Source organism: Polypterus senegalus, chromosome 3 (assembly GCF_016835505.1).
Source record: "Polypterus senegalus isolate Bchr_013 chromosome 3, ASM1683550v1, whole genome shotgun sequence".
Lineage (NCBI taxonomy): Eukaryota > Metazoa > Chordata > Cladistia > Polypteriformes > Polypteridae > Polypterus > Polypterus senegalus.
In genome coordinates, this window is record NC_053156.1 from 279,242,987 (window position 1) to 279,258,796 (window position 15,810).

At 41.0% G+C, this 15,810-nt stretch overlaps 1 protein-coding gene across 1 annotated transcript in view; it reads right to left on the reverse strand.

The window, feature by feature from the left end:
• Positions 1–15,810, reverse strand: part of LOC120526698 (copine-5-like) — a 299,334-nt gene that overhangs the window by 96,097 nt on the left and 187,427 nt on the right. The window contains exon 9 of the mRNA XM_039749857.1: positions 4,458–4,562. Within this exon, the coding sequence (XP_039605791.1) occupies positions 4,458–4,562 (105 nt within the window). The remainder of the gene's footprint in view (positions 1–4,457; positions 4,563–15,810) is intronic.

The following is a 15,810-nucleotide window of genomic DNA, read 5'->3' on the forward strand; positions in this document are numbered from 1 at the left end:
ATTTTGAATTGGTATTATCATCACCACCGGACATGTCCATTTAAAACCATAGCAATGTTAAAGCTGTTTAGGTCATCTCACTTGTTCTCAACTTGGCATTTAGTGAATCTTTAATCTTCTTCTTTAAGTGTGATCATTTTTTATTAACATGATCAACTTAGTTTAATACAGATTTACTTTATAGCTCAAAACACTATATTAATCATAAGAACTAACACCCCAACAATGTGACGACATTGTCCCCTTGTTTCCCCATGTCCCACATCCAAAGCGTGCCTTCCAGGAAAGTGACAGCCAAGAGAGACAAGGTTAGACTGCAGCTAGACATAATACAGGGAGCTTGGTGTCTTAAACCTGAGGACTTTAACCCAAGCTGGTTAGACTCAGTGGATGTCTATTCTTCTTCTTCTTTCTTTTAATTGACTTTTCAGATTCTGCTTAATAATAATAGGCCCACCACCTGGTTACTGGTTCTCATTCACTCCCACCTCCTCTTGCCCATATTCATAAACCTGACTTGATACACCATTCTGTTTTCTGTTTCAAATTCTACAATGTCATCCATACATTTAATGAGCCTTTTCTTAGCTCAGCTGCTGTTGAGAATTATCATCCTGTGTCCCCTCTGTCATTCCTGTGAAAAACATTGGAGCACATAGATCTCCTTTTTTAAGGCTCCATCCTGTAAGGTCCCCTCTAGTCTTGGCTCTGCCCATTTTATTCTACTGGGACTGCTGGTTGTCTCTCCTTTATCTTCATCATCCTTCTCACCTTCTTGTCAGATCATGGAAAGATTATGCTGTTTTGCATCTCCCTCTCTTCCATCCATTCAGCTGGAATCACATATCCTGCATTAGGCTGATTAAGGTCTGACCATGATTCTATGTCTCATGGCCAAACTCAAAGTTCTCATTGTGCTTCAAGGATCAATGTTGGACTGTTTTCTCAAGGTTTCTCTTATTACCTATAAGAAGATGAAACACTTTTCTTCACTCTCTTCTTTTATCCCAAGTCTCCAACTGCAATTTCGCAATTTCCTCATGGATCCATGATCATCATCATAAAAAAACCTCATTACACAGATCTTCTCATCAACGATGCTCCAGACAATCTTAACTTCCTACCCTCAACTGCTCTCAAAACTCTCTTTGCAACCCAGGATAACACATTTCTTCTATGACACAGCATTGTTACTTTGTTCTTCACAAAATCCACAAGATTCAGTCCTTCCTTGCTAACCATGATACTCTCTTGTACATGCTCATCTTACTTCTGAACTATAAAAATACCCCACCAAGAAGGCTTCTGTAATCTGTCCCTAGCGACACTCACACTGTTCCTCTGCTTCAGTGCCTATCCTAGCTTTGTGTTGCTCCTAGAATCCACTTCAAGATTATCATCCTGACGTATAGGTCTCTTTACTGTTCTGTTCTATCCATATTGCACTTAGAAAGTCTCCGTTCTACTTCTACCTGCCTACTATGTCTCATCTGTCTTTTCTATTTTAGTTTTTTTGCTCTCAAGATGTGGAATGACTGTTGTTCAGCTGCCTATGAAGACCATCCTCTTCTCATGATGCCACTCTATACTGTGTCATGCATGCACATCTTGGAACCATCTTCCTGCTTCTGACAAGATAAGCAATACCTTTCCAGATCAAGAGGGGATGCTGACGCTAACCTTATCTTGTACTTCCTTCTCCACAGCCAAGAAAAAGCACCCAAGAGGGACAAGTGACCCCACCCTTAACCCCAGAAACCCCACCCCTTCTGATCACAAGAATATAAAGCTGGCACACTCTCGTTAGGTGGCTTCAGACATAAAACTGATTAGGAGGGCAGAGATCTGACTGCAAACAACTGCCAAAGAAATTGATAACTTAAAGCTTCTTCGTTTGAGCTATTTGTGGCTGTCTTTTCAATTATTATTAAAAAATGCTACCAGAGTGGTACCTCAACCTTCCTCAACCTTCCTTGGCTTCTCAAAGTCAACTACCTGCCTGGCCGCTCATTTCTTACAACTGGCTCAAAAAACCGAGACAGTATTTTAGTAAGATAGACCAAGAGACAGAGTCAAAATACACATAAAGCTTGTAAGCCAAACATCAGACTGACAAAACAAAACCCAGAGATTGTCACCAAAGTAAATGAGATGACCTCTTGTCACACAAGTGTGCAAGGGAGGCAGTCTATGGGCTTAACTAAGGGTAAAACGCCAGGTCTGGGATTGATGAAGTACACTAACGTTTTCTCTCCCTCTTCTGTAGAACCACAGAAGAGAAGACTGACTACAGCCTAACCAATTTCCACTTCCCTCTCCAGACCACTCCATCCTGCTGACCTCCTGTTGAAACCCTCTTCTTCCTTTCCACCACCTATAAAACCAGCCTTCCCCATTCAGTACCACTTAGAACTCGGTCTTTTGAGGCTAGTCTACGGAGCTCATAATTTACTACAATATACGGGATGACATTTTTCTTCTTCCACTTCATCTTTACCCACTTCTATGTGGAGTCCTTTGTTCTTCTCCAAACAGCTCGGCTCTGCACCTCGTCCTCAGTCAAGAGGCTAACTCAGTGGGGTCAATGTGCTTGATTAACCTTCTCCATATAGCTTGGTCCTCCACCTCCTTCCAGTCAAGCCCTTTTCCTTTAAATCTTCTTTTATTTTATCCATCCACCTCCTATTTGGTCTCCCTTGCTTTCTATTCCCCTGTACTTCCATTCCAATCACTCTTTTGCCCACATATTCATTGTCTCTCCTCATCACATGTCCATAGCATTTCAGCCTACTTTCCTGTACTTTCTTAGATATCTCTCCCACTTTAGATTGTATCAGTTTTTATTCTGTCCTTTTGGTGTGACACCACACATTCACCCCAACATTCTCATTTTTGACAAATCTAACTTCTTTGCCAGCTGTTTACTGCCGTAAACTCTGCATCTAATTTTCTACCTCTGATCCTAGCTATTTAAATGGATTCACTCTTTTCATTGGCTCTCCCTTCAGTGTAACCTCTGAATCCTAATTCATCATTAAACCTCATATAGTCTGTCTTCTTCTTCCTATTTATCTTCAACCCTCTGTCTTCCAAAGTCCTTCTTCATTCTTGCAACTTCCTCTCCACTTTGTTTTCTGGTGATACACAAAGTCATTAGCAAAAAGCCTGCACCAGACGGATTGGTCTTTTATCCCATGATTCAACACATCCACAACTTGATCAAAGTGGTAAGGACTTCTAGAAGACCCCTGGTGCAGACCTCCCCTAATTGAGAACTTGTCTGTTACCCCAACAACGCTTTTAACCCGAGTCCTCACTCCCTCATACATAACCTGAACAATCCCTTCCTCTTTTTCCCCAAACCTTCCTCTTGTTTCTGTGTTCTTTTTGTACACTTTATATGATTTGCGGAAATGATGTCACGCGTAGCATGAAGCTAACAACCGTGCTAAGCCGCTCTGTGGTTACCTGGGCCAACATGGCATTGCCGGCAAAAAAAACAATATCGCATTGCAGAACAATGCAAAAGTATTCTAACTTTGTCAAATACATGTTGACACAGAAATTATTGAGGATATCTGACATCTCCATACATCAAAATCCAAAATAGGAAAGATAACTTTCAGAAAAAAAACACAAAAGAAGGCTGAGAACATTTTAAAACAAAGATGAAATCCTATCATGTTGAAACTGCCCAAGCTCTACCCGGGATATCTACCAGCCCTATCACCCATCGATTTACTGTCACAAGATGTTTGTCATCTAGCAATAACTACAATTCTTGTCTAACAATACTATTTTTAGTAGCCTACAATTTAATATAAGAATGTGGATTTTCATAGGTTGCTTAAATAAACTCTTATACCTGTGATGAGTCTAAGACCAGCAGAGCAGGGTTTGGGTGAAGGGCCACCCATGAATCACACACTAAACCCCCCTCCCACCTTAAAAGGGACATAATGGTGCTGCTCTTTGTAGTAACCTGCATTTTTCAATCTGTAAGCAGATGGGCTGGAAAGTGCTGTCATTTTCCCCCCGCTGGCCTTTCTGGAAGCGCTTTATTTAGTAATGTGTGTTTAACAAATTATTAGTGAATGCACAAAGCTTCCCTGCAGCTGGAGGTAATTGGGACTTGTCTTTTTTATGAAGCTTTTCCTCAATGCTGGCTCTCTAACACCCCCCCACCACCAGCTTCATGTACGTACATTTGGTTCCAGGTCTGACCCTGCCTCTTTCCAGATATTATCCTTCCTGCGTCTTTGTGGTATTTACAAAAATGGAGTTCCTGGTCCAATGCCAGTTCTGTTTGTTGGAGCATTGCCCTGCTAGGTCTCAAACAAACATATCGGGGGGAGTTCAGTGCGGCCCATTCTGCCTAGAGTGATATCAAGGCATTTGTGTCCTGGTGTTTGAGCATATTGGCCACCGCTGTGGCCATTCTGAAGTCTCTCGCTTACCTGTCATAGTCTCCATTACACAGGGCTCTCACTGGGATGGAGAAGGACTGCCACACAGGATTCAGTGTGTTCTTCACAACTTCTGTCTTATGGCAAATTGTAAACCTGAAAGACAACAGAGAAATAAATCATTTTGATCAAACATTCCCTAAAGGAGTCTGCTTCTAGGAGAGAAAACCAAAGGAAAATCATTTACTTCTCCCTAGCTAGTAGTTTCAAGTTTGTGTGTGAAAAAAAAAAATCATTCAGCCCCCAAAATCTCCATAAGTTGCTTTTGCTGCTGTTGGTCAGAGCACGTCCCTTATGTCTTAGGTGCTTCATAGACCCTCGTTTTAAAGCCTCATACACCTCTTTAACTCTACTGCACTTTTGAGTACTCCACAAGATTTAATTCACCAGAAGGTGTTGATCTTTCATGCCTCATCTGAGTCCATCATCAACTAATTCTTAACACGTGATACATGCCCAATGTGCTTAGATGTTTCTCTTAATGGACTAAATGTTACTTTACACCTAATCATATCTCTTCTTTAGTGTCTCTTGCACAACTCAGGCTGCAAATGGCTCCTGATCCTTGACAGACGATAGTGCTTCTCATGCCCAACCTGCTTTCTTCATTTCTCATATTATTTTAAGACAGGACCCTGTGACTTCTCAAACCCTACATGACTACAAGAACTTAATTCATGGTTCTCTTCCTAAAGCCCCTTTTAACACCCATAATTTACTTGTCTTTTCAGCATGACCCCTCCTAACACCCTCATTCTTTTCATGGCGTCTACAATTTTTAACACCCCATGTGCTTCTGATATGGCCACAGACCCTCAAAATACCCTCATCTGTTTCTAATTTGAGTGCAGCCCCTTTAAATTCCTTTCTGCATTGTTCAGTCCTTACCTGCTTTCAGGCTCTCCAAACACCAACAGGTACTCTTCTTTCTCAAGTGGCTTGAACAGCTCTCATAAGGCTCTTGTTTATGTCTTATGATCCAAATGGACTAAAATTCAAATTGTATTCTGTGATATCATCTGCTGTTGAATTCTGCTCTGTACTTGTACTATTTCTATTGCACTAGTATACTGTATTGAGGATTACTTGTGTTCTCTTCTGTGTGTTGTATTGTATTGTATTGACCCCCTTTTGTTGGCAACCTACCTGGAAAGGGGTCTCTCTTTGAACTACCTTTCCATTTTTTTCCCTACAAGGGTTTAATTTTTTGGAAGTTTTTCCTTGTCTTCTTAGAGAGTCAAGGCTGGGGGGGCTGTCAAAAGGCAGGGCCGGTTAAAGCCCATTGCAGCACTTGTCATGTGATTTTGGGCTATGCAAAAATAAATTGTATTGTATTGTATTGTATTGAAGCTCCCTCTGTTTTCATTGTGAATAGTCAGGATTGCCCCTGCTCTTACTGTTATGATTTACGGCTTGTATTACTTTGTGGAAGAGGATTTTGCAGGATTTTGATTAGAATGCCTTCAGAGAGTATTCTTCTACTTCCTTCTCCAAACAGCTTGCTTCTACACCTCCTTCCCAGTCAAGCCCTTTTCCTTCAAATCCTCTTTTATTTTATTCATCCACCTCCTCTTTGGCCTCCCTCACTTTCTCTTCCCCTATACTTCCAGTCCCTTCCTTCTTTTGCCTCTCCTCATCTCTCTTACTTGTGATGTACCTCTGATTGTCTCATTGCTTATTCTGTCCTTTTGGTGTGCCACCATACATCCACCTCAACATTCTCATTTTTGACAAATCTAACTTCTTTGCGAGTTCTCCCTTTAATGCCCCATGTCTCAGCTCCATACCTCATTGCTGGTTCTTACCTCTGTCTTAAAAATCTCACCTTTAACCTTTGCCTTAATTCTTCGATCCCACAATACTCCTGATGCCTTCTTCCAATTATTCCATCCACACTGCACTCTGTGAGTGATCTCTGCATCTAGTTTTCCATCTTGGGCTACCACTGATCCTAGATGTTTAAATGTATTCACTCTTTTTAATGACTCTCTGCAGGCTAACTCTGAATCCTAATCATCATTAAACCTCATATATTCTGCCTTCTTCTTCCTACTTATCTTCAACCCTCTGTCTTCCAAAGTCCTTCTTCATTCCTGCAACTTCCTCTCCACTTTCCCTTTTCTGGTGATATACATCACAATGTCATCAGCAAAAAGCCTGCACCGGAGGGACTGACCTTTTATCCTATGACTCAACGCATCCACCACCAGATCATAGCAGTAAGGACTTCAAGAAGACCCCTGGTGCAGACTTCCTCTAACTGAGAACTTGTCTGTTACCCCAACACTCCCTCCCTCAAACATAACCTGGACAATCCCCTTCCACTTTTTTGTTATGTTGCAGCCTTATGCTAAAATCATTTTAAATTCATTTTTTCCCTCATCAAGGAACATTTAATATCTCAGAATCAAAAAGTCAAAAGAGGATTTTAAAACTTTTTGCAAATTTCTTAAAATAAAATACCAAAATGTCAATTGACACAAGTATTTAGACCCTTTTGCTATGACACTTTGAATTTGGTTCAGGCAAATCTCTTTCGATTGATCCCTGTTGAGATGTCCCTACAACTTGTTTGGAGTCCAGCTATGGTCAGTTCAATTGATTGCATGAGTATTAAAGGCACACACCTTTTTAGAGAAACTCCAACCACTGCATTGAGTAAAAAAACAAGCCATGAGGTTGAAGGAATTGGCCGCAGAGCTTAGAGTCGTGATTGTGCCAAGGTGCAAATCTGGGGAAGGCCACAAAATATTCTTGCAGTATTAGATGCTTACAAGAGCGCAGTGACCTCCATAAGTGTTACCTGGAATAAGCTTGAAACAACCACGACTCTGCTTAGAGTTGGCAGCCTGACCAAACTGAGCACTTGGGTAAGCGAAGTGACTAAGAATCTAATAATCACTCTGGCTGAGGACTGAAGAAACTCACCAAAGGACAGCCATCATTACAACACTCCGCTAAGCTAGGCTTTATGGCAGAGTGGCCAGGCGACACATGAAAGCCCACATGGACTTTGTAAACAGGCACCTTAAGGACTCTTGGACTACAAGAAACAAGGTTCTATGGTCTGATTAGACCAAGATTGAACTGTTTGGCCTAAATTCTAAGTGACATCTGCGGAAACCTGACACCACTCATTATGTGTGCAATACCATTTCAACTGTGAAGCATGGTGGTGGGTTTGTTTCTCAGCGGCATGGACTGAGAAACTAATCAGGATTGAGGGAAAGTTGAGATATCCATAATGAAAACCTGCTCCAGAGTGCTGTGGACCTCTGACTGGGCCTAGGGTTCACTTTCAACGGGACAATGACCGTAAGAACAAAACAAAGTCAACACAGGAGTGGCTTAGGGACAACTCTGAGAATTATTTTGAGTAGCCCAGCCAAATCCCAGACATGAATCCAAACTCTGGAGAGACCTGACAATATCTGTCCTCTGATGGTCTCCATCTAACCTGACACAGCTTGACAGAATCTGCAGAGAAGAATGGCAGAAAAGCTCCAAATCCAGATCTCCGAAGTTTATTGTGTCAAATCTAAGAAGACTTTAGGCTGGACTATCTGTGTTAATATGATTATTCAGTTTTTTATTTCTAAAAAAATTGCATTTAGCGCAAGGATGCAACCTAACAACATATGGAAAAAATTGAAGGGGTCTGAATACTCTCTGAAGGTACAGTAAGTCGTCTTTAAGGTCTATTTATCAATGTTGATTTTTATTTTTGTTTCATTTTGGTAACTGCACAACATTCTTGTTTCAGGTGCGTGCCAGCATTCTGCAGGACTGTTGCTGGGTGTTTCACTTTGGAAGGTCTGTGAAGATTGAACCACAAACGCGATGATACAAAAGTCGTCTTTTAAGAATAAGCATAATGTGAGACTGGATATTCTAAACAGTGTTGGTCTGTTTGTTAATGGTATATTGGGCCTGTAAACTTTAGCATTTCCTTTTAGACTTCAAGTTTAGTTAGCATTTCAGCTTTGGTAATAATACAGGGTGAGTGAAAATTATATTAACACTAATGGTACTTGTATACAATTTTTGTGGCACATATGGTACATGTGTTGAACACAATGGTTAAGACATTCCTGTAAATCATCTTGCACATACTGTATGAAGTATGTTTTGTGAATACATTCTTTCCGCCATTCAAATGTTAATATAATTTTGACTCACCCTGTATTTTGGCATCCTGGTTTTCGACGCTTTCCTTGCTTTCAGGATCTACAGTTCACCTTCTGGTCTGTTTCATGATAATAATCAACTGTCGAACACTAGCACCCTCATATATCCGTTACAGATCATTGTGTCCCTGCTTTACTTTTGTACCAGTGTATGGTGGCTAGTTAACACATTTTATCTCAATTCCACAGCCTTTGTGGAGGATAACTCACTAATAATGAAGATGAGCTTTCTCTGCTGGGTATTTCCATCCGAATAAGCTCAGTGAAACCCATCAGAAAATGTAACACTAAGACTAGCATAAGATTTAATTACTATAGTCTAATTACATATTGATTTGACAAAAAAAAAAAAAACAGCGCTCTGTTTGCTTTCCTCATCAAGCTCTGCATGCCCTGTACGACATGCATGCTAAGCGAGGCGGCAGCTATGTAATTATTTACTTATGTATTCATTCTTTAACTTGGTTCTCTCTTTGGCTCATGGATTGGACACAAACACAAACTGGTGATGTGCACAAGACCACTGGAGTGGTACAAGTCAATGGGAGCAATTGCAGCCGCAAGCCAACTGGCTCACACAGCTACCTTCTCTACAGCTCCTTCCATTTCTGACATGGCACTAAAAAACTCTCCCCCACTTTCATGACTCCTTAGACTCTGTCATCTCTGCAGTGATGTGGGTGACTTCTGTAATGATGCACTCAGAACTTCATTGATACAGGGTATCCCTCTCGTGTTGTGGACAGGCCATTCAATCAAACCATGTGCAGACCTCATAACATCCACTCTAAATGGAGCTCCAATAAGGAAACCCTCCATCTGATTGGTCCTCCCATTCCACCCTAACACTCTTATCTCGCTCACCGGTCATCAAACAAAATTTCCCAATTTTGCAGACCTTTTTTCCAAACCCTCTCTTGATATCCTCTTGCTGACCACCTAATCTATGCAAACTTCTCATTTCAAAGAGGACAGCCACACTCCTCACCAGGCACTTTGAGTGGTAACAGGAGTTGTAATGTCACTTGCAAATATGTCACGAACAATAGGTCCCTCTGGCAAATTCAGTATGAAGCAATGGGCCTCATGCAAGTCTAAACATCTTATTTACTACATTTCTTATATGAAGTGTCCATCTGTCGGCAGAGGTGACACAGGGAGACAGCTAGCAAACATCTTGTAGAGAGCAAATGTGAGCCATTAAGATTAAAGCCTACTGCAGGACACTTCATATTCCTTGATCTTAGCTACACTGCTCTATCTGTCTGTTGTGCTCTTTCAGAGGAAGAGAGACACTTTACAAAGAAAATCAGGAAAAGCTAAGATCATTTTTAGCCTGGCATCACATATTTCTCCAGGTGTCAATGACAGACTAACTCCTTAATCTCTCCCTTCATCTTCTCTAAAGTCAGCTTTTTCTCACCTACTGTTGCTTTTTCTCCTTTCATCTGCCCTGGCTTTGTCTTCCAGCTGTGTCTGATTTAAAGGGGGTCTTCTCCAGAATGCATGTTTCAGTTTTCTCCATAGATGTTTGCTGGGCTTGAAGCTAGGGCTCATAGAAGACCACTTCAGAATAGTCCAATGTTTGATTCTTAGCCACTCATGGGTTCTTTTTGCTGTGTGTTTTTGGTTGTTATCCTGTTGGAAGATCCATGACCTGTGATTGAGACAGAACTTTCAGACAATGGCAGTACGTTTTGCTCCAGAATGTCTTGATATTTCATTGTTCCCTGTACAGAATCAAGGTATCCGTGCCAGATGCGGCCAAGCAGCCCCAAAACATAACCGAGCCTCCTCCATGTTTCACAGGTTTGATGTTGTCTTCTTTGAAAGCTTCATTTTTTTCATCTGTGGAGACAGAGCTGATGTGACTTGCAAAAAGCTCTAGTTTTGTCTCATCTGTCCAGATGACATTCTCCCAGAAGCATTGTGGCTTTTCAATATGCATTTTAGCAAATTCCAGTGTGGCTTTTTTTATGTGGAGTCCTCCTGGGGCTTCCTCCACTGAGCCCACTGTGTCACACAAAAAATGATGGACTTTGTGATCAGACACTGATGGACCTTGGCGTTCAGCTTGTATCTCTTTGGAAGTTATCCTTGTTTTTTTGTCTACCATTCTAACTATCTTTCTGCCTATTCCGGGGTTGATTTTCCTCTGGGAGGTTGGCTACAGTACCATGGATCTCAAACTTCTTAAAAAACACTTGCAACTGTTGTCACAGGAAAGTCAAGCTGCTTGAAGATGGTCTTACCGCCTTTACCTTTAACATGCTTGTTTTCTCTGGTCCACGTTCAGTGTGGGCCACATGATGACACCAAACAGAAGAGTGATGACTTTTCTCCATTTACATGAATGAATGAATGACTGAGTGCATGATCGGAGACATGTGTGACACTGATCAGAGAAAACAGCTAGTTTGAAAAATCACTTGAATCTAATTATTTACGATCTTTTCTAGGGGTACCAAAAATGTGTGCAGGCAATTTTAGAAGATCTTTGTAGAATAAGCCATACTTGATCGCTTTCCACATTTGCTTTGCTTTACTCAATGACATATCAAAGGCATGAAGGGATGCAGGGCACATTTGCTGTACATGGCACCACTTTTCAGGTGGCATACATCATTTGTTCAATGAGCTGTAAGGGTAACAACACATTTGTCCACATCTGTAGGTTACCTGCTTTTTCCTTTTCGATTTCATGCCTGATGAAGGCTTCACAGCTAAAACCTTGTGTCTTTTACCTCCTTTGCTTTTCAGTACGGAAATAACCTTTTACCTTGAATTCTCATCACGTCAGACACTTGATTCAGTCAGAGAGCAGCAAATAAAGAGGCTGATGAAGATAACCCAGAGATCCAGGCACCATCTCCCACACCATCATCATTTTCATTTCGAGACAGAGCTGTGTTGGCTGAATGCTCAGCACTGAGGTGAAAGAAACCACGACGAAGAAGCACAGCAATTAAAATGAGCAGTGGAGATGTCACAGGTTTAGAAATATTTATGCTTTTAGAGATCTGACCTTCTGTTCACGATTGCTAACATGATGCTGTTGTTGATTTATGGATTTTAATAGACTGAAAAAGTTGTAGATGAATTTTATATACAATTGCTGTTGTTATCTGTGGAACGCAGCCAGAATGCTGGCACATTTAGAAACTGTTTTTGTGCCTGATGCTCAACACATCTTCTTATGTTTAATGATATTAAACCAGCTGTTATTCAGGGGCTTTAACACTATAAGCCAAGTAAAGCTGCTCCGGGGGACCTCAGCCTCTCTCATATACTTTCCACCAAAGCCTAATAAAGGGCATCTCTCTAAGGAAATGATTTTAAAATGCAAAGCACTTGCTGCTTAAGAGTCTTTAGAGATTCCTTTAATGCAATAAGTATTAACTGCCTGTTTCCGTCTTTTAGAAGAATGGATTCCAAATGCCAGACTGAAGCACAATTTTCTGCAAACCATAGCTCATAAAGAGTGAGTCTGTTCCAGATATTGTATGAGACATAGGGCACTATTTTTGAGAATGTAATTTAACATATTCAGTGCCAATCAAGAGAATGCTCTGTGTCAAAATCTACCTTTATTATTGACTGATTGCACATTCCATCCATCCATCCATCCGTCCATCCATTTTCTACTGCGTATCCAGGTCTGAGTCGCAAAGGCAGCAGTCTAAGCAAAGAGGCCCAGACGTCTCTTTTCTCCACCAACTCCTGCAACTCCTCCAGGAATGTACCAAGGGGTTCCCAGGCCAGCTGTCAGAAATAATTTCCCCAGGGTGTCCTGGTTCTTCCTTGAGGTCTCTTTTCAGTTGGACAAGCTCGAAAGACCTCCACAGGGTGGGGTCCAGGAGGAATTCTGATCAGATGAAAGAACCACCACAACGGGCGTCTTTCTACTTGGAGCTCCTTCTGAATGTCTGTGCTCCTCACCCTTTCTCTAAGTCATATTCTCTGATAGTACATTCTGTTTTCTAAATAGCATAACACGTTCCCTTCTTCTTCTTTTGGCTGCTACCATTAGGGGTCACCACAGCAGATCATCTTCTTCCATCTCTTCCAGTCCTCGTCATCTTGCTCTGTCACACCCATCCCCTGCATGTCCCCTCTCAGCACATCCATAAACCTCCTCTTAGGCCTTCCTCTTTTCCTTTTTCCTGGCAGCTCTATCTTTAACATCCTTTTCCCAATATACCCAGCATCTCTTATCGGCACATGTCCAAACCAACGCAATCTCACCTCTGACTTTCTCTCTAAAATGTCCAACCTGAGCTGACCCTCTAATGTACTTATTTCTAAACTACTGGCTAATATAACATTTTGCATCAACCATTAGGGTAATTAATTCCACTCTGTAGTTGTTCATAACACTTTGTGACACTAACACCAAAGAATGATATTTTTTGGCCCATCACATGTTCCATACCAGACCATACAGTGTTCAATTTTTGGACTATTATCTGCTATTCATATTTTGTAACAATTCATAACACATTCCACATCAGACAATTTCATATTTGTGCACAGAACATGCACCTCTCTTTACAGCCCATTTAGTGTCAGTGCATGGAACATTCGATACTTTAAAATTCTGCTTATGGTTGATAAACCCTTAAATAATCTCGCCCCATCTTATATATCGGAATGTCTGACACCTTATATTCCAAATCGTAACCTCAGTTCCTCAAATGACTGTCTCCTTAGAATTTCAAGAACAAAACTTAAAAGAAGTGGTGAGACGGCCTTCTGCTGTTATGCACCTAAAATCTGGAATAGCCTGCCAATAGGAATTCGCCAGGCTGATACAGTAGAGCACTTTAAAACACTGCTGAAAACACATTACTTTAACATGGCCTTCTCATAACTTCACTGTAATCAAAATCCTGATACTCTGTATATCCAACTCTTAATAATAACTATTCATAGTGGCTCTAAAATCTGTACTAACCTCTACTCTCTCTTCTGTTTCCTGTTCCGGTATCGCAAGCCACCACCTACTCAAAGCACTGTGATGTTCCAACAATGATGGATGGATTAAAAGCCAGAAGTCTGTATGACCATCAACATCAAGTGACTCCGTGAGAACCGTAACTACAAAGAGGACTGTTTCATTTATGTTAGGTGGAATGCCCAGAGGGGACTGGGCGGTCCTGTGGCCTGGAACCCCTGCAGATTTTTTTTTTTCTCCAGCTGTCTGGAGTTTTTTTTTTCTGTTTTTTCTGTCCACCCTGGCCATTGGACCTTACACCTTTCCTATGTTAACTAATGTTGTCTTATTTTAATTTCTTATTTTGTCTTTTACTTTTCTTTTCTTCATTATGTAAAGCAGTTTGAGCTACTTTTTGTATGAAAATGTGCTATATAAATAAATATGGTTGTTGTTATTGAGGACACGCTCATCTACATGCTCCACAGAACCTACTCCAACTTGAACAAAGTTGGCACCACAGCCAGGATAATATTCTTTGACTTTTCTGGTGCTTTTCATACCATTCTGCCTCATTGACCAGGGATAAAAACTCAAGACTCTGCATCCTGATGTCCCCGCAATCTCCTGGATAATGGACTACCTGACCAACAGACAACAGTTTGTGAAGCTGAGGGAGTCACAGATGGTGGTGTGTAGTACTGGAGCACCTCAGGAAACTGTCCTGTGTCTCTTCCACGGGTGTCGAAATGCAGTCCTGGAGGGTCACAATGGCTGAAGGTTTTCATTCTAACTATCTTCTTCATTAGTGATCAGTTTTTGCTGCTAATTAACTTCTTTTCTTTAGTTTTATTTAACTTGACTCAGTTGTCTATTTTTCCTTAATTAGCAGCCAAACAATAATGAGACACAAAACAAGCCACCACATGACCAGCTCACCTGTTCAATCATAAAATATCTGAAAATAAAGGAAAGTGATGGTCTTGGTAAAACTGATCTCTCAGGTCAACAAAACATTCTGACGGAAAATCAACAGTTTTGGAAATGTCTGCTATGGCAGAATGAGAGCAGCAACACGCCATGGAATTAAATAACGAGTTTAATTAACAACAAGAATCGGCTTCTTATTAAGAGATTGGCAGGAGTGAAATTGTTTAGCTGGTCATCTGTTGGCTCGTTTCACATCTCATTTCTGTTTGGCTGTCATTTAATGAGAACCAAAATAAATTCACAGGACTGAATCCTTAAAAACAGGGCTATTAAAATGAAGGGAAAAGAAGTTAATTAGCAGTGAAATCTGGTCACTTATTAGGAAGGGTTTAGAATGAAAACCTGCAGCCACTGCGGCCCTTGAGGCCTGGAGTTCGACACCCCTGCTCTACACCATGGGCTTCCAGCACAATACCAGCACTTGCCACCTACAGGCATTTTCAGATGACTCGTGCATCATAGACTGCATTAATAATGGAGACGAGTCAGACTACAGCAAGGATGTGGAGGGCTTTGTCTTATGGTGCAGGGACAACAACCTGCAGCTCAACATCAGCATTTGCATGGAATCGTTCTGTCAAATTGAAGATATGACTCTTGACCAATGAATGAAGTGGAGAGGCAGGAGTTCATCTTCAACTCAAAAGCTTGATCCTGTGTGAATGGACTTCATGTTTGTGGACTGCTTTTATTTTCTGGAGTTGTTCATTAAGATTATTTTAGTAAAAAATGCATGTTGTGAGCAAACAACCTAATGACTTGACTTGTTGATTGCCCAACACAGGTAACATTAGATTTTTTTAATGGATGTTTTTGATATTGGTTGCTGCTGTTTACTGCGGTGGGCTGGTGCCCTGTCCGGGATTTGTTCCTGCCTTGTCTTGCCTTCCCTTGGTAGGGGAGACCCTCGTGACCCTGTGTTAGGATATAACGAGTTGGATAATGGATGGATGGATGGGTTGCTGCTGTTTAACATTGGTCATTATATGCTCTGATTTTATCAAAAGCATTGCCATATGTGTGTTTTTAATGAAAACATAAGATACATTTTTTTGGGACATTAGTACAAACACATGGTGTGTAAGTAGCCATATTTTTTTTTTCCTTTTAGAATTCTTGCTGGGTTGTTAGAACATTAGAACAATCTGGACAAGAACAGGCCATTAAAACCAACAAAGCTTGCCAGTCCCGTCCACCTAATTCTTTCAAAATAACATCAAGTCGAGTTTTGAAG